The sequence below is a fragment of the Prionailurus viverrinus genome, chromosome D2 (assembly GCF_022837055.1).
Source record: "Prionailurus viverrinus isolate Anna chromosome D2, UM_Priviv_1.0, whole genome shotgun sequence".
Lineage (NCBI taxonomy): Eukaryota > Metazoa > Chordata > Mammalia > Carnivora > Felidae > Prionailurus > Prionailurus viverrinus.
In genome coordinates, this window is record NC_062571.1 from 78,420,708 (window position 1) to 78,439,415 (window position 18,708).

The 18,708-nt window shown below is 42.2% G+C and overlaps 1 protein-coding gene across 9 annotated transcripts in view; it reads right to left on the reverse strand.

Moving 5' to 3' along the window:
- The window catches only part of ATE1 (arginyltransferase 1), a 155,879-nt gene that overhangs the window by 24,856 nt on the left and 112,315 nt on the right, over positions 1-18,708 (reverse strand). For 7 of the 9 annotated variants that reach the window (XM_047824519.1, XM_047824520.1, XM_047824516.1 and 4 more), the window contains one exon: positions 12,199-12,319. The exons of 1 other annotated variant lie outside the window; for it this stretch is intronic. In XM_047824519.1, the coding sequence (XP_047680475.1) occupies positions 12,199-12,319 (121 nt within the window). Of the gene's footprint in view, positions 1-6,956; positions 7,122-12,198; positions 12,320-18,708 lie in introns of all 9 variants that reach the window. One more of the 9 variants, XR_007145215.1, reaches the window with a different exon arrangement.

An 18,708-nucleotide genomic window follows, 5' to 3' on the forward strand; every position in this document is an offset into this window, starting at 1 on the left:
ACATGCACCCTGATGTTTACAGGAGCATTATCCACAACAGCCAAATTATGGAAACGGCCCAAGTGTCCACCAACCGATGAATGGATCAAGAAGATGTGGTATATATGTATATATATAAGTATACACATACATATATATATATACACATACATATATACACACACACATATATATGTATATATATGTATATACATACATACATACATACACACACATGTATATATATATACACACATACATACATACACATAATGGAATATTAGCCATAAAAGAGAATGAAATCTTGTCATGTGCAATGACATGGATGGAACTAGAAAGTATTACATTAAACAAAATAAGTCAGAGAAAGACAAATACTGTATGATTTCATTCGTAAGTGGAGTTTAAGAAACAAATTAGCAAAGGGGAAAAAAAAGAGAGAGGCAAACCAAGAAACAGACTCTTAACTATAGAAACAGACTCTAACCTAAAAGTGATGGTTACGAGAGGAGAGGTTGGTGGCAGGGGGTGGGGGGGGGGGGGGGTTAAACGGGTGATGGGGGCTAAGGTCTGCACTTGTTATGATGAGCACTGGGTAAGGTACGGAAGTGCTGAATCACTGTATTGTACTCCTGAAACTAGTATTACGCTCTATGTTAACTAACTGGACTTTAAATAAAAACTTAAAATTTTTTTTTAAAAAATCCTTCATTTCATGTAGTCTGAATGCCCCACTTCACAGATAATGAAACTGAGGCTGAGAAACTCGTGACCCGCCTAAAGTCACAAAGCTAGCGTGTGGCAGAACTACTGTCTTCATACTTCTACTTTAAATACTGTCACTTGGCATTCATGCTCCAGTGACCTGCTATTATATGGGAGAAATGGTTAAGTATTAAATATAAATAAAGTTAATAGACTGGTTTTGGAAGTTGTGAATAAATAATCAGAAAATGCTCCGAAAGATACTAAAAATTCAACTGAATGTAACTACCATTCAACTCATGATTTGGACGACCCTAAGAACACAACAATGTGGTATGTTGGTCAACGTGACAATCCCATCAGCTCAAGGACCTTTAGAGTTAGTTAGGAATCAATGACACATCTTAAGACCTAAACGCAATGCACATTCCAGTTAAGACATAACCTTTTGGGCTCAAGGAAGGCAAACTGTAGTCAGCAGACCATGTAATCAGGTAAGAACACACTTGGTCATGGGCTACGGGTCCACCTCTTTGAGATACGAGGTCACTGAAGAGGCACTGTAAATAGGCTCTGGTTTTGTCTTTCAACCTGGAAAAAACCAAATTAAGAAGGAAAATGTCTGAGGGGCCCTCGGGTGACTTAGCCGGTTAAGCGTCCGACTTTAGCTCAGGTCATGATCTCGGGGTTCATGAGCTCAAGCCCTGGATCAGGCTGTGTGCTGACAGCTCAGAGCCTGGAGCCTGCTTTGGATTCTGTGTCTCCCTCTCTCTCTCTCTGCCCCTCCCTCGCTCATGCTCTCTCTCTCTCTCAAAAATAAACATTAATTTTTCTTTTAAGAAAGACTCATTTTTTAAAATAAAATAGTAAAGAAGATGGAGGGTATCACATCGGCAGGAGGATAAGCACTATTTCATGAGACTCTGGCTTCAAATCTATATATACAGACATGACACTTGCACACACACAGAAGCACCGTGTACTAGCTGGAGATATAAACTATGTATTTTTCAATGAGCTGTAGTTAAAACTGTAAAAAAAACAAAGATAGACAGGTGTTCTCAAGATCACTGTCTGTACAAAATGAGCTTTTTCTGGAAAACAGAACTCTGTTTGTTCTCTATCCTATACTGACGAGCGGGAGGCCCTTGATCTTGTGTTTATGTTGCCGGGGGCTAGAAACATCAGAATTGTTTGATAGATAAGAAGGAGCTTCACTTAGGGACATCACCACTCTTACATCTAAATGGCACGAAGGAACGGAAATCTCCGGCCGGTCCACGTGGGCTGCCATCCTCGTTCCTCCAGTCTTCTTCAGTAACTCCACCTTAATGCGACTTAGGCTCCCCAAACCCCAGGCCAAAGCTTGTCATGCCTCCAAACTGTAAAATCAGACCCTCTTTCTTCTCTGGACACCATTTCCTATCCTTGCAGGGAGTTGTCAGCCCATCATCCTGGTTTTGGGACCTCCAGTCCTTGACCCCTTCTATGACATGTAGCTCCATTTGTCCCTTCAGTTCCTTTCTAACTGAATTCAGATGCCATCGCCATGTTCCCACCATTTCGCGGCCAACAGCCTTCAATTCTTGCCCTTCCACGGCAACGGCCTGACAAGCCCACACCCTGGAAACCAGACAACGGTCTGCCTTCCCCAGGCCGTCAGAGAAGCATCTCCTCTACATGATCTCACCCTCACGGACTCTGACAAGGACTGGCCATCAGCTCTGTCTCCCATTTTTCTTACCCTGCCACCTCCCCCCTTCACCAGCACGCATTCCAAATGGAAAAGAAAAGGTACCAAATGAGAAAGCATCCAACTTGCTGCCACCACACCAGTCTATTTCTCTTCAGTGCACCGAGCCCTTCCTCACCCTCTCCTACAACAAAGGGTCCTTACGGTCTAAGGCTGGTCTTCCTGTGTCCTTGGTTTTCCTTGTGCTTCGTCCCAGAGACCTTGATACACTGATTTCCACCTCTCTCTTATAGTTCATCCTTCTCTTTGCTAACTCCCATCCGCTTCTGACAATGTTCAAGTCTCTCCCATTTTTTAAAAGTCTTCTGCCATCAGATTTACCTCTCTAGAGCTACTATCTTCAAAATTCATATTTGATCATGGTCGCCTTCTTAACTTCCACTCAGTTTTTAAGCCTTGACAACACTATTTTATCCTCGTCCAAATGAACACAGGTCTTGCCAGGATCCTCCAAAGATGCTTCCCAAGCCCTGTTGGCAGAATCGGACACTGCCATTGCTCCCCATTTCTTGAACATGCTTCACGTGGCTTCCATGACCCCACACTCCTTTGGCCTCTTCATCATCTACTCAGTCATTCCATAGTGGGGTTCCATAGTGGGGTTCCTCAGGCTTCTCATCTGGGACTGTTGTTCTTCACTCCGAACTAGGGCATATTCACTCGTAAGGCTTCCGCACACGTACTAGTGCCTCCTTCCCAGGCTGTTCATCAGTTTAAGGTCTGTATGTCCACCTGCCTCCCCAACATCTCTGTCCATGTCTCCAAACACCCCCGATTCAACATGTCCAAGCCGAACTCACCATTCCTCTCCACCTCCCCCCCCCAAATCTGCCCCTCTGTTCATGTGCTTCATGTCACAAATGAAGAGTAAGCATTAACTCAGTTCGTGTCAGAACCTAAACTCTCTCCCCTCACCCTCACCATACACGATCAACCAGCCGGTTCCATGTACCCCACCTCCCGAATATCCTTAGCATCCATTTGCTCCCATCCCATTCCCAACAGTTACCACCCACGTCCAGGCCACCATCATCCTTTGCTTGGAGTACTGTGTGCAAAACCCTCCTGATTAGTCTTCCTACCTCCGGTCTGAGTCCTGGTCACTCTCCACATGTGGAGTAGAAATGACAGAACTTCTGGATGCCATCGGGTGCCTAAACCCTCTCCTGGCCTTCTGGTGCTCTCAGGAGAAACATCGAAGTCCTTACAATGACCAGTCCTTCGCTAGCCAGCTAGATCTCCCCCACCCAGCCTGCCCCCCAAACTCTAGGTGTGCTCTCTGCCCCCTGGGCCTTCTGAACATGCTGTTGTCTCTCCCTGAAGCTCTTGCATTCCCTTCCTCTAAAAATTCTGAGATGTCATCCAAGAAGCATTCCCTGCCCTCCCACAGCCTGTGCAGATCTGAGCTGAGGACCCTCCTCTGTGAACTAACTGCACCTATCTCCCCCAATAGGCCACTTATCACACTTTACGAAAACTGCACGATAGTTGTCTGCGTCCTCCGCAAGCCCTCTGAGGGCGGGAGGACTAATCTACCTCCCCGTCATAAAGCATAATACCCGGCTGAATAAATATTTGTTGAGTGAATGATTTTATGAATTCTTCACATTTATGATTCTAATTCTTGCCCGGCTCCTCCAACGACTTTTTAAGTCCACTACTTCCTCGTGCTCACGGTCCAGACGCGACCTGCGCCAGTGCGGCCGACACGGTCAGCTAACGCTAGGGACGTGCCACCTCGACCTGTACTTCTTCTGGGTTAGACACTCCTTGGGCACTGCCCTGTATCCCCGAGCCTCATCTCTGACTCGCGGCACCCCCACTGTGCATGGTTCTGTGAAGGGTCCATCGGCCTGCCCTGCTTCCTTTCAGATGCAGCGGCCTGCTCTCCATTTGCACAGGTACAAAGGACAGGGCAGAGACACTAACCCCCTGTGAGATAATCAACAGCCAGTGGAGAACGAAGGCCAGGCGAGCACATACGTCTTCCTTTGGTCCCTCAGGCAGTCGATTCCGAAATAGGTTTCTCAAGGGACTGACGTCCAGTCATTAAAGTGCCGGACCGCACTGCGCGCACACGCACTTCCGTTACCTTCTCCTCCTCCCTTCGCTAGTTCACCCGCACCAGCCCCCACTCCTGCTCCCATCAACGCAAGCCCACATTTCAGGATCTGCTTCTGGAAGGAAACCCGGCTGAGAGTCGCTTCGGCATCAGAATTTTTACTCTTGCTTTTTTATTTTGGTCAGTTAGCGGAGCAGGTGGCTTTACTTCTTTCCCAATTGTCAACAGGTCCTTCCTAATTTCAGACAAATTTCATCTTGTTATCAGTGAACACGCTACAGAAGCATGAACAAGTCTCCCATAAATGATACCTATTTCAAATGAATGGCAGCTAGGAAAACACATTTCTTACAAGAACAGGAATTCTACCCCAGTTTCCATATTTATATTAAAAACATTTTGCTGGCATCACATACAAGAACACTCCTAACCTAACCTAACTCCTAGACCTTCTCATACCTTCATGTTACAGCTTGCTTATTCTCCTGCAGAGAGACTGAATGTTAACGGACACAAAAGAGAATCTAAACAGTTTCAAAATACCGTGCAGACAAACGCAGTGACTTCATTCTTATATTGGAGCTGGGTGTGAATGATCTAAGAAACCTTTGGACTGTGGCTTGTCTTTGTCTTAGCTCCTCCAGTAGCCAGCAGACACTGCACTGAACAGCAAATGATGCAGGCTCCAAAATAGAGCATCAAACCCCCTTCCAGAATTTTTTCCCACTAAGCTAATGATTCACGTTCTGTTACTATGGAGCCACAAGTTAAACCAAGAATACTCACTGATAATTCACAAGTGTTCAATTAATGGCACGACTTAGGGTTGATGACAAGCTCGATGGCATCGAAGGATAGGATCTTTTGCCCCTTCTTTACTATTTCATCTTTAATCGTTATTCCATCAGGTGTCCGAGATCGCTGAATTTATGGGCTAAGCAAAGTTTAATTTAAATTCTCTATTTTTATCCTTGCCTTCCAACATCAAAGTTTTTAAAATTTTAAAATTTATTTAAGACCAGAATGCATTGAAATCATTAATGCTTACAGAATGTCACTGCTTTTTGAGTAGTAAAACATTTTTACTTACATTACAATAAAGTATCCCTGTGAAGTAGTTACAGGTCTTCTCAAAATTTTCTGAAGTCTATGGGAGAGGGTATTAAAAGAACTCTGTTGTTGTCATATATCCATGACAGTAATCTTGTTTTTATCAAAAAGCAGGTGGAACTGATGCCTTCTAACTCTGACACATAGGTGTGCACCCCACTTATAATATATTTAATGCCTACAAGCGAGATGCCACAAAGCTCCCTAACAAATAAAAACAAGTCTCTTAGGTACTCCATGGCTTTGCCCAGTACTGCGGTGCACAGACTGAACCACATTTCCTCTACGTCATGAAGATTCACATTTTCACACATTCTGGTATTTCTGAAACCTAGATGCATCTTACAACTGACAGAGTCATAGTCTACTGGCAACATTTTTTCTTTCTTAGCGGTACGTAAGATAGAGGACTTAAAACTGACGGCGTCTTCCATTCAACGGCGTATCATTGTTCAGCCAGCACTGAAGCAGCTGTGGGCTTTATTTTTATCCTCTAAGTGACATTTTGGACAACCTCTTCGTTACATTCAAAAACGTCAGTTTTTTTTTATTCAAACAAACAAAACACTACTCTAAGACGCCACACATTAAAGCCAGGCAGAACTAGCATTTTTTCAGACACGGTCTGAAGTGTATTGGTAGTTTCCAGCCTACTGGAATGATTTCAAAATGGATTAGTTAATGATTTGAAAATCATAGGATTAATTCAACTTTTTAAAAACTGGGTGACTGTAAAAGGAATTGTTTATTTTTAAAAATTGATCTGTTCCATAAGAAAAGACAACGGGATCAGGGAAATCTTTCTTTAACAGCTAAATGGAAACCTCAAGTCTGCTTTTCAAAGTTTTTCAGAGCTATTTCAGTCTGCCTCTGGCCAGGGCTCCAGCCAGCTTCGGTCACTGGCTTACTGCTCGCGCGTGCTTTACTGAGCAAAGACTGCCTGGTAAAAATTTGCAAAGCAGTAGTTTTAAAATTTCTCTTGTGCGAGACTGGCTGTAAAACACTGAAAAAATGCACACAGTCTTTGCAACTGTTGGAAGTTTACCTTAAAAGTCCGTCTCAGGTTTTCTGGTAGAAAGCGCACACGCTAAAATGTTACAATCCTTCAGTGTTACGCACAAGTATCGTAGGAAAGGCCTCTCTCCTTGCTCCTCTCTGTCCTCATTAGAAGACCATGTCACAAGGGGGGAAACCTCGTTTCTCACTTTTAAGCCAGCAGTCGTATTAGTGCTACACTAACATCTGGATTAGAAAGGGTACCTCTGAGAAACGGGTAAGCGGGAAGAGAGAGGAACGCTATAATGAAGAAGTATTTTTCAGCAGACAGAGAGTAAACTGAAAACTTACAAGGCTTTAACTTTCTCTGTTTCTATGTTTGATGTTTTCCACGTCAAAAATACGTTCTCCAGGTTCACCAAATCCAAAAAAGCCAAATTTCCGAAAACATTTTGTCTCGACGCCGGGCTTCAACCGCTTCTGTCTCCACCCAGCTACGTCCTGGCACCACCATCTCTACCGGCAACAAAGAACTTATGTTTACTAAGCGTCCAGCAATCAAACATCATTCACTCTGCGACTTCGAGCGGGAAGTCATCCTCAAATCCAGCTTCACTGCACACCTACGGTCATTAAGAAAGACACTGTCCACTTAATTGTAACTTCTCACCGCAGCACGTTTTTAGGGACCCTCGGAAGTTTTGGTTTATCTTTTTGTCATTCTGCATGACTTCCTAGTGACCAAGGCGACACTGTGGCTGAGGGTACACCCTTTGGAGGGACCATGAACACAGTATTCGGGAAGTGAGACCGGGCTTGGAGAAACCAGGCAAGCGAATACAGTCAGAATTCTTTCTGAACCTGATCATCCCACACGCGGTCAGAGTGGGACTTGCTTTCTCGATGGGCATTTACGACAGAAACGACGACACTATAGAAAAAGTGCCAGGGAACCATGCCAGCAAGAAAGAAGAAGGCAGCAAAGAGAAGAGACAAATGAAAGCATCAGGTAACACAGATTGGAGTCTTGGAAGTTCAGGGTTGAGCTCCTTACACTTAGATTTTCATTAACTGGCTGCAAAAGGTAAAACGTCTTAGAAATCCTCTAACTTGGGGAAATGCAGCAAGCACTAAGACAAAATTAGGTGCTGTCCTTTTTACAGCAAACTTAAATTCAATATTCTGATATCATGACTTAGACAAATTAGGAAATTTCTTGCAATCATTTTCAAGTATGTATAGAAAAGAGGGAGTGAAATCTAGACTAATCTGTGGTAAAATGTCTATACTGCTGTAATTATCATAGAGACAGAAATAAAGATCATTCTACTTAGCTTCTTTGAAATAAATGCTAAAAGTACTTACAAAAATGAAAGAGCAATATCTGAATTAAAATTATTTTAAATCTCTGGTTAAAAAACAAGCATCCGCTGATATTTTCGCGGTAAATAATATCTGAGGAGGTCAATCACGAAACATTCCCTCACGTGCTGAGGATCAACGGGGGTAACGCAGGAGGAACCAGAGATGGTACTTGGGAACCAGCATATGCTCAGTGAGGTTATCCTTTTTTACAAGTCTGGAACCAAAGGGACTTTTTCTAAGTAGGCTCCACGCCCAGTGTGCGGCTTCAACTCCCGACCCCGAGATCAAGAGTCACATGCTCTACCGACTAAGCCAGCGAGACCCCCCAAAAGGATTCTACTACCAACGATAAATAGTATAACACCTGTACGACATTAAGAGTCAAATCAAATCATAATTTATCATGGTCCTCAAACCAGCTCCAAAACATCCGCTTTGCTTCCAATGCCTCTTATGAAGTATCGGTGGCAGACACTGCCTGTCACCTAAGTAGTGGCATTTGTCAGCTGAAGCCCCAAATCAGTGGCCCAGTAGGTTTTGCCTTACTAAAAGGAAGAAGAAACACAGAGTACTCAGAAAAAAAAACAACACAAGTGTGAAGGATGATTCCTGCTCTGTTGTTTAACCAAGGTATGCAGAGAAAAAAGATCCGGATGAGAGCATAAAAATACTGACAGTGATTACTGCTGTAGAGAGATCGATGGGCCATTCCAATATTTCTTCTTGGCATGGTTTTATGCATTTGGATAAATCTTCTACTACTGTTCCCAGTAAACATTTTTTAAAGATAATTTAAACAAAAGAGACAACGTGTAACTGTAATGCAGGATTTTTGAATTCTACACATATCCAACTATCAATTTAATAAGCAATCTGACAGATTTTTTACTTAAGAATGGTTTGGGAAACTTCTCAATTCCTTTCTTTGGAGTAGGCAGAGTTCCTGAATTCAAAAACAAAAGACCTATTTATGAACCAAGAGACGTCTTTAGAATTTTCCAAGTTGCTCCCTTTTGTCGGCCCCTCCCCCCCCACCATACATGAAAGCAGTAACTACAACAGGTTTTTACCCTAATGCACACTTCCTAGTTAACCAAATAACCATATAACCCCAAACCTCCAAAATGCGGGAGGTAGGGGAGTAGGGGGTGGAGGGCAGGGAGGAGTAGGATTTCCAGAGGCTTACATCAATTCAGGATGGAGGGAAATGCAATTTTTCTTACAAGTGGCTCCTGATACACCTTGTAGCCGAACTGTTTTTACAGAGACCTGTGGCGATCAGCTGTGCCTTCTGCAGAGTAATTTAACTACTGAACAGCTGGGAGGAGAAACAGATTTAGTGGAAAAAAGCACCATGCCGACTAACAACGGTGTCCATATTAAACTCTGTATTTTGTCTGAGTCGGAGTTTGGGTCATGTAAAAGTGAAACTGACCCAAGAGAAGAGAACGGTTTCTCACAGATTGCCATTTAAATCTCAAATGACCATGTTTCACAGCATGCTCAATACCTTTCAGCATGTAACTGCATTTTAATTTCCTAAAACCACAGGACATAAGTCTGATTTCAAATAGTGTCTGGACTGTGATATTCAATACTGATAAAACTGTACGGTGTTCTCTTGCAAGTTCCAAAGACTCAGCATACGGAAAAGGATCTTCCTTTTCTTTGAAGAAGAAAACTTAGTCCTCTGACTTTTGTAAATGGATTCGAAACAATGAATATATTAAGACCTAGAGCTTATGCCGTAAGAACTGGAATGTAACAGATTACAGGAGAAAAGCATGTCATGCACACTCTTCACTCACCATGGTGTAGTCCCGTTGAAATGAGACTTCAAATTTTCTTTGCCATGAAATGCTCCTCAGTGCTAACTTCAGAAAATGAATTTGAAGTCTATTAACATGAATAAATCTTTACTTGAATGTTCAGTGCATGGAAATTATTCAGTTACCTTTTCAGCTTTCTACAACAGACAGAGCCTGTGATTGTCTTAATCTCCAAATATTATATAAGAGAAGCAACCTTTAAAATAGATCCAGGAATCGGGGCGCCTGGGTGGCGCAGTCGGTTAAGCGTCCGACTTCAGCCAGGTCACGATCTCGCGGTCTGTGAGTTCGAGCCCCGCGTCGGGCTCTGGGCTGATGGCTCAGAGCCTGGAGCCTGTTTCCGATTCTGTGTCTCCCTCTCTCTCTGCCCCTCCCCCGTTCATGCTCTGTCTCTCTGTCCCAAAAATAAATAAACGTTGAAAAAAAAATTAAAAAAAAAAAATAGATCCAGGAAAGAAAAAGGGGATGGTGAAACTGCATCTTAAGTTTGGGAGTCAGAAACCAATTCGTGATCATTTTTATTTAGTTGGAAGGAACTTATCCACTTTTGTATGTGAACGTGAAATAATGCAGTAAGACGGTTAGCTGTTCTCACCAGAAGGAAATGACTCTGAGCTGCCCTTGAGAAAAGCTAAAAAGGAAAAAACAATTTTTTTGAAGGGACAGCAGGTAAGTATTTGCTTTCCTCTGAACTACCACTGCCTTCGCTTTGAGCCTGACTCAAACGCTGACAAATTCAGTACGGCTGTCCGTAAGCAATGCGTCTGTCTGTCTGATCAGTCAGGTGTAATTCTACTTAAAATGAAATAATGAAATGCTGACAATCGGAGGTGCAGAACTATAAAGCCCTGGTTGTTCTACGAACCCTAAATGTCTAGGAAGCCTGGGGTGACCTCGGGGTCTCTGGTGTAGGAGTCAGGTGGGTCCCTACGGCCACTTGTTCATCAGATTCTAAGGTATCACCATGTGTAAGAAGTGTCCACTCTTGATTGCATAACAGCTTTTCAAGGAGATGCCAAAATACAATGAAACATGAACCAATTTTCCTTTTTTGGAAATAAAAAACCTCATTTCTGGCGGGGGGGGGGGGTGGGGGGGGTGGTAAAGAACGCCCATCCTAGAACAGAAGAAATTCCTGCATTTCTTTGCTTGTCCCTTTGTCTTCCTATTTGATCTTTCCATTTACTCCCTGCCCCTCCCCCGGCCTTTCCGTTTCCCTTTTCTGATTTTTCTCCAAGCTTAGACCACGGGTGACTAAACAGAAAATGTGATTGTTAACTGTGCACCGGGCGCCTCCTCTGGCAGACGTCAGTGAGGCACAGGGGGAACACCCAGGAACTCCAGTCTGAGGAAAACACACATGGAGAGTCGATGCCCACCACAAGCACCACAACTCGCGCCTGATGGACGAAGCCGCCGGGGCACGCAGGGAGGGTGAGAAAGGCTGCTGAAAACTGAGCGAGATCTAGACAAAAGGGAGGTGACTAGAACTGCGTTATTTTTCTGGAGACAGGAATCAGAGCAAATAAAGGCAAATGCAGATGAAAGCCCGTGGCACAGTCTACGGGACATCGCGTGCCCATTTGCCCAGCCATCGCCAACCCAGCAAGACGAGGGGGCTATCCTCAGTGTGCCTGTCTTACTCTAATCTTCATGACAGCTCAGCAAGGTAGGTTCTATTATTATCTTAATTCTGAAGGTCAGGAATCTGAGGCCAGGAAGATCATGAAATTGCCCAAGGGCACACGATTTACAGGCTGATGATGGAGCCAGGATCTACCTGCAGGGAGTCTGACCCCAGGCTGTATGTGCAAGTGTCTGTGCCTCCCACCAGTGCACAGACTATCCAAATGGGGAGTACCAAGAGATAAGACATGGCTAGGGCTGGACTGCGTGCGCAGGAGGTGGAAGAAGGGACGGGAGAGGAGAAGCACCAAAGATGTAAGAAAAAGTCAAGTAAGTATTGTCAACAACAACAAAAGTATTGTCACAAAACCCATCCCAGCCTGTTGGCCTTCGGGAAACCATTCCCCGGCCTTGTTCAGTCGAACTGGTCAGTATTTCTATCTTCTTTACCTAAACAGTCTAGGGAAGAATTTTTATGCACTGTGACAGCTGTAGCAGAAACGGAAGGTGGTACCAACGCTCAAAGTAGAAGGAGACGGGTTAGTAAGGAGCAGAAGCACATGAGGTTTCTGCATTTATTTCCAGAAGCAAGAGTGTTGTGTGTGTGCGCACGTGGCATCTCCCGGTCTTACACAGACATGTGCGCGCACACACACCATACACATTCTACGATAGATGAAAAGCTACCTGGACCCTATTAAGAGCCAAAGCCACACACAAGGAACCTAAAAACAATGCCAAGGATTTCTGGCAGAGCTCTGCTCCAAACGTACCTGCTTCTGGGTCCTGGTTGAAACGGCAGTACTTTGAGTTCTCAAGTGAAGGCAGGCACTGTTCGATGGGCACCCAAACATACGTCTCAGGACACAACAAATCAGAAGGTCTATACTGACCCTAAAGAGAAGTGAAGGAACAAGAACACAGGCTTTACAAACACAGTAACTTCCTGGTTACAAGGCTCCAGAGTTCCAGGAAAGGTTTTAATCACAAATTTAAACAAAGTCAACCAGAAACAGCTTTACTGTAAATACTAGCTGTCTCTAGTAACTGCTTTCCTATCTCAAGGATGCACATTTGATTCAAAAGCTCTCTAAAAGCAACGCATCACTATTTGTGATGCCTGTATTGATGTGGAAGATTCGAGTTTCTACTTCCTTTTGGAAGAAATATTTAATATATGATTCTTGCTGAGCTGACTGCAAAGAATACCCAGTTTCAAAATCAAAGTGAAATGTCTTTTCATATATGAAAGCATAATTTATATATGGAGTGAACTCATTTTCAAAAATGAAATTTTAGAAGTTTTTAATTTGTAGATTTAGTTGATAACACTCATTTCATTCCAATGTACTAAAAACTACTGTTTTGTCAAGAAACTTTCATGAACAATCTAAACCGATATATGTAAATAAAGTTTAAAAAACATTACAGAAATTTTAGAGAAACGTCTATAATTCTCTAGCTTCTTCAAAAATGCCATTTTGCAAGAATGTTTTATATATTTATAACCCAATTATGTACCCCAAGTCTAAAACAAAGACTACACACGAGATGCTGAAGAAAAACAAAATCGTTTGCCCACAGGTACAAATTATGTGAAATCATTTAGTGAAAAATTTCAGGAGTACCAAAGTTAGTTAAAAATTCCAGGCGCCTGGGTGGCGCAGTCGGTTAAGCGTCCGACTTCAGCCAGGTCATGATCTCGCGGTCCGTGAGTTCGAGCCCCGCGTCAGGCTCTGGGCTGATGGCTCAGAGCCTGGAGCCTGTTTCCGATTCTGTGTCTCCCTCTCTCTCTGCCCCTCCCCCCTTCATGCTCTGTCTCTCTCTGTCCCAAAAATAAATAAACGTTGAAAAAAAAAAAAAAAATTAAAAAAAAAAAAAAAAATTCCAAATATCTCTTCTCTAAAACTGCAAACTTCAAAACTCATTATAGAGGTTAAAATCCAGTGCAGTGTCTCCCAATTCTGTTTGGTACAACCCATAGTAAGAAATACACTTCGCGCCACAACCTGGTAAGCACAAACGCAAATATAGAACTAGAAACAAACCTTTCACTATAGAACGCTTACCCGTGTTATGTAATCTTTTATTTCCTAACCTACTCCATTTTGTTTTTTTTAATGATGCTCCTGAGCCATAAAAAATGCTTTTATGAACGGCAAAAAGGGTCACAATTTCAGAGTTTGAAAAACACTATCGAATGCCAAACGCTCTACAAAGAATACCGCTGTTATGGGCTCCACACTGTCACATACCTTTATGTCAGACCGGCTCTCTGTAACCGGCCCGCTACGTGGTCACTGTATGAAGCCCCACTCAGACGTACAAGAAACACCACACCCCCCAGTATTCGAAGCAGTCAGAAGTCCGCGAGCTAATGGGGGAGACCGTACAGAGAGAGTGTGTGCAAACTAGTTTCTTCTTGAGAAGCCAGGAGAGAGTTCAAGAAGGATATGGAGTTTTATTGCGGATTTAACAGACTGACTGGAGTTAAGTCCAGGGCAGGATGAAAAGGAATGAGAACAATCTAGATGAAGGGAACAGTAAAAACAGAGACGCAGAGTTGCAAGATCACCCTGAGGAACAGGAAATAGCGGGGCACTGCAGAAATGGAGACGTAGGTTGGGACCAGATTCTGTGAAGCCTCAGAATTCAAGTTTTGAACTCTATTCTGGATGAAATGGGAATGCTTGCTGGACAGGAGGAAGACCAAAACTCAGGTCTATGACCCTGCTTTTTCCAGACTGTTCACTGCCCTGCTGATGCCTCACCGCCCTGGCACGGGCAAGGTCATCCATAGGGGCAGCTCTCCAGGTGGTGCACATATTCGTCCAACATGAAAATTCACAACACAGGATTATTTGAGATGAATGAATAATTAGTAGGTGTAATAAAGCCCAATATTCAATGATACCTATCTTGTTAAAAGCAAGATTCATTCAGAAAGTGTTTTCTTGGTAGAAAGCAGCAGCATGATGTGACAATGTCCTTATCAACAAATCTGAAAAACTAGCAGTCTAAAAGCAATGGGTCTAAACCTTTTTTATTTTCCTTTTGGGTTATAGACCATTTTGAAAGCCTGATGAGGAGGAAAAAGCTAAGTTTAAAAAGATAAGCATAGTTCTACAGAAAAAGAAAAAAGGAGTAAATTTTCTTCACCTTGCAGTATACAAAGATTTCTTAGTGCACAAAAAGCATTAACCATTAAAAACAACAACGACACTAATGAGCTGGACTTCATGACAATTATATACTGCATTAAAAAATTAAGAAAATAAATAGGGAACAGGGCGCCTGGGTGGCTCAGTCAGTTGAGCGTCTGACTTTGGCTCACGTCATGACCTCACGGTCCGTGAGTTCATGCCCCGCGTCGGGCTCTGTGCTGACAGCTCGGGGCCTGGAGCCTGCTTCGGATTCTGTGTCTCCCCCCCGTCTCTTCCCCTCCCTTGCTCACGCTCTCTCTCAAAAATAAACATTAAAAAAAAAAAGAAGAAATAGGCAAGCGAAAGACTAAGAGAAAATAGTAACAAAACATATATTAGAAAACATAGCTGTATCTAAAACGTATCAAAAATTTAACAACTCAAGAATAAAAAAATCATTTTTAAAAAGGCACCAAATATATATGAATATAAATGAATGCTTAGTAAGTACCTGAAAATATATTCAATATCAGTTACCAGAAATGCCATTAAAGCCATAATAACATACCACTGCATAACCACCAGAATGGCTAAAATTAAGCCATTAATTTTAAACTGAATAACAAGCTTTGGCAAGGATCTGGACTATGCAGAACTTGGATATCGTTGGTTTAAAACGGTAGAACCATTTGGGAAAATACATTCTTGGACATGTATCATCTGTGAATATGTCCAGGATAAATTCCGTGAATTGGAATTGATGGCTGTAAGGGTTTTTATGTTTTATTAGCCCAAAACTATTTTCCACTGAAGCTGTGCCATTTTACATTTCCATCAGCAACAAATGTACACAGTGCTAACTTCCTCAAATCCTTACCAACACAGCCTATAATCAAAACTTTCAATCTCTGCCAATCTGAGAAATGGCATTTCATTGTGGTTTGAATTTGCATTACATAGCATTCCATACGTTGAAAGGATTTGCATTTCCTTTTCCATAAAGTTGGCCCCCTCTGTTGTTAGATTTCTGGTTTTGTTATTGGAAAAACTCTTTATATATTAAAGAAATTCACCCTTGGTTTGCAAAATATGTTGTACTTCCCTAGTTTATCTATCTTTTGACTCCGTATGGTATTTTCTTTCACCATGTGGAAATCTGATAAGTGGGCAAACATATCGTTTGTTAAAACAGTGTCTAAGTTTTGCAGTATAATTTTAAAAAGTCACTGTCACTCAAATATTATAAAAACATTTACATGTTCTTTTCAGTGCTTTTAGGGTTTCATAATTTTACATTCACATGTATGCTCCATCTGGAATTTATTTTGGTGTAAGGTATAAGAAAAGGATCTAACCTAATTTCTTTCAGATGTTTACCACGAGGCCTCAACATCATTTTAGAACCGTTGTTTTCCCCGCTGATTTAAACGCCTTTTTGATAACTTACTAAATTTCCATATATATTTAGATCTCTTTCAGCACTTCCTATTTACTTAGACACTATCTGTCTATTCATGTACCAATGCCACACAGTTTTAACTATTAAAGCTTGATATTGTATTTTAATCTCTAGTAGATCTAACCATCCCCCTACGATTGCTCTTTACATGTGCACAATTTCCCGGCTCTTCTTGGGTAATTTTTCTAAAATTCTGTACTTAGGGGGGCAGGGCGCCTGACTGGCTCAGTCAGTAGAGCGTGTGACCCTTGATCTCAGGGTTTTGAGTTCAGGCCCCATGTCGGGTACCGTAGAGATTACTTAAAAGACAGAATCTTAAAAAATAAATAAAATAAAATAAAATTCTGTACTTGGTACAAAAATATTACCAATATGAACAAGGAAACAGTAATAAAAATGTTATGGTGTATCTTGTCTGTTGTGATGGAGGGACACAGAACCAGAGAATCCCAAGAATGTCTAGTAACAAAATAGATGCAGATTCATCCACAGACACCTGAACCCAATGTCTGCCTTTAACGATGACAGTGACATTCAAAAACAGTCACTGACCACGAAATGGATCCTCGCTGTGCGGCAGACGCTGGGCGGCTGGGAACAGAATGATGAACAAACGAGTGCCTCTAGGTAACTCAACATCTCCTGGTAGCGACAGACCAGGACAAAGATGAAGCGCATGCCAGGACATAGCAAGTATGACTGAGTACAGGGGGTCAGGGTTTCCAAAATGTCACGTTCTTTTCAGGCAATACTTGCTCACAACAGTGGGTCGGATATTTTCTTTTTAACTCTTTAAATACTTCATTTATCTCACTGAAGAGTCACAAATGAATACATTTTGACTTCTGCTCATCATCCGAAATCAAGTGTTTAGATTAGGTTAAGACATCCTTTTTCTCCAAAGCGTAGGCTTATCTCAGGGCTTTGCAGCAGCTATTCTCCTGAGCCACCAAAGAATACAAAGAGTTTTATGAAATAAACCACTTTGAAACATTATGCTTTCTAACATTTCTAACATTAGCTGGTTGAGAGTGAGGGGAGGGAAGTACTTAAAGCTCCACTGAAAGTCACCGTCACACAAATGAGAAACGCGAGGGCCTGGAATCTGCCCTGCCTTTGCAGCTAGTGTGAGAAAATGAGAAATGTCTGTGTTAAGAATGTAATTACTTAAGGATTTGGACATACTTTCCTCTAGTCGGAAGAAAAAATATTTAATCAGCCCCTAAGTACGTTCACTCATCCTGGAACAATGAGGCGAAAGCAGATTAATCCTCTCCTAGGGTGCCAACTCTTTGCAAAGAAGAAGAAATCAGAGTTACCATAGATTTCTCGAGTACTCGAAATTCTGAAAACGTAATTGGTCTGACAGGGCTTATCTCACAATTTTTCTGAGCGTTCCTGCAATCTGATGTACAATTTCAGAAGAGGAGCTCCAGAATCACCACGCCCCATCTCACGACCGCCCCATCTCACGACCGCCCCATCTCACGACCGCCCCATCTCACGACCGCCCCATCTCACGACCACCGTCTGACAAGGACAGGGCCCCAGGGGCCAGCAAAGGCACCGATTCCGATGACGCACTTCAAGAAGCCTGGGCAATGTAAAAGCTATCTTCTAAGAAGCCCAAATTTAGAGGAGGGAAGGCCTAGTCCTCATTATTAATTACACATTTCTGGGAGGGACAACCACTCCAGTCAAAGTCCTCAAAGGGAAGCAAGTTCGGCGACCTCTGACCTACAGCTTCACCAACAGAAATCACTTCTGCAGCTGGTTATAAACCATTTTGGGGCAGACCACAAAGAGGAACACGAAACAAACTAAGGGCCTCTACATTTTGAGTTATCACAGAAGAGTGAATGTTTTGCTTGGAGTGCTCAGCAATAATCAATGTTCCATTCCACGAGTGTATTCAATGATTTCATTTCATTTAAAGAAAACCACTTAGACTATTGGTAAAACCCAAATTATGCTTATACAACCCCACCAAAAGAAGAGAAAAAAATTAGGATATGGTCATAATATTTCAGTCAACTTTACTAGGCTGTCATAGATTGAAATTCAAGGAAATTCCAAAGTTAAAGCTAAAACGGGGGTGGGAGTGGGGGTGGTAAATACATTTCCTGTTCTATTTCTATTAAAAATAACTGCTTCTTTTGGAATAAGAGGCATCCAATTTTGGGTTTTGGTCAATAGAATGAACAGGTATTCTTTTCACTTGCATGCTTTAGACCATAATTTGAAGAACATTATCATATTGATCTAATTTTCTAGCCTGTAGATGACTCACAAAATAAACTGTATGGAGAGACTATCTTAGTGTAGCAAAATGTATTAATGAAAAGTCAACCTAAGAATTCCATTCATTTTGCTAACCAGAGGTTAAAAACATCTTGCTATCATTTCTTACCAAATGAGAGCGACACAGGTATGTAAAGTGCATATAAAAAGGGTGTCTGGAATAGTCTGATTTCACAATCGTTAACAATTTCAGCAAGGATACTTTAAAACAGACGAACATCCTTTACTTCTAATGAAAACACAGTCAAGAACACTAAGACTTTCCCTTAAGGTGTAACTAGTTAAAAACCTGTTTTTTTTTTTTTTAAAGAAATGTTTGTTTATTTATTTATTTATTTATTGAGAGAGAGAGAGAGAGAGAGAGAGAGAGAGAGCGAGCG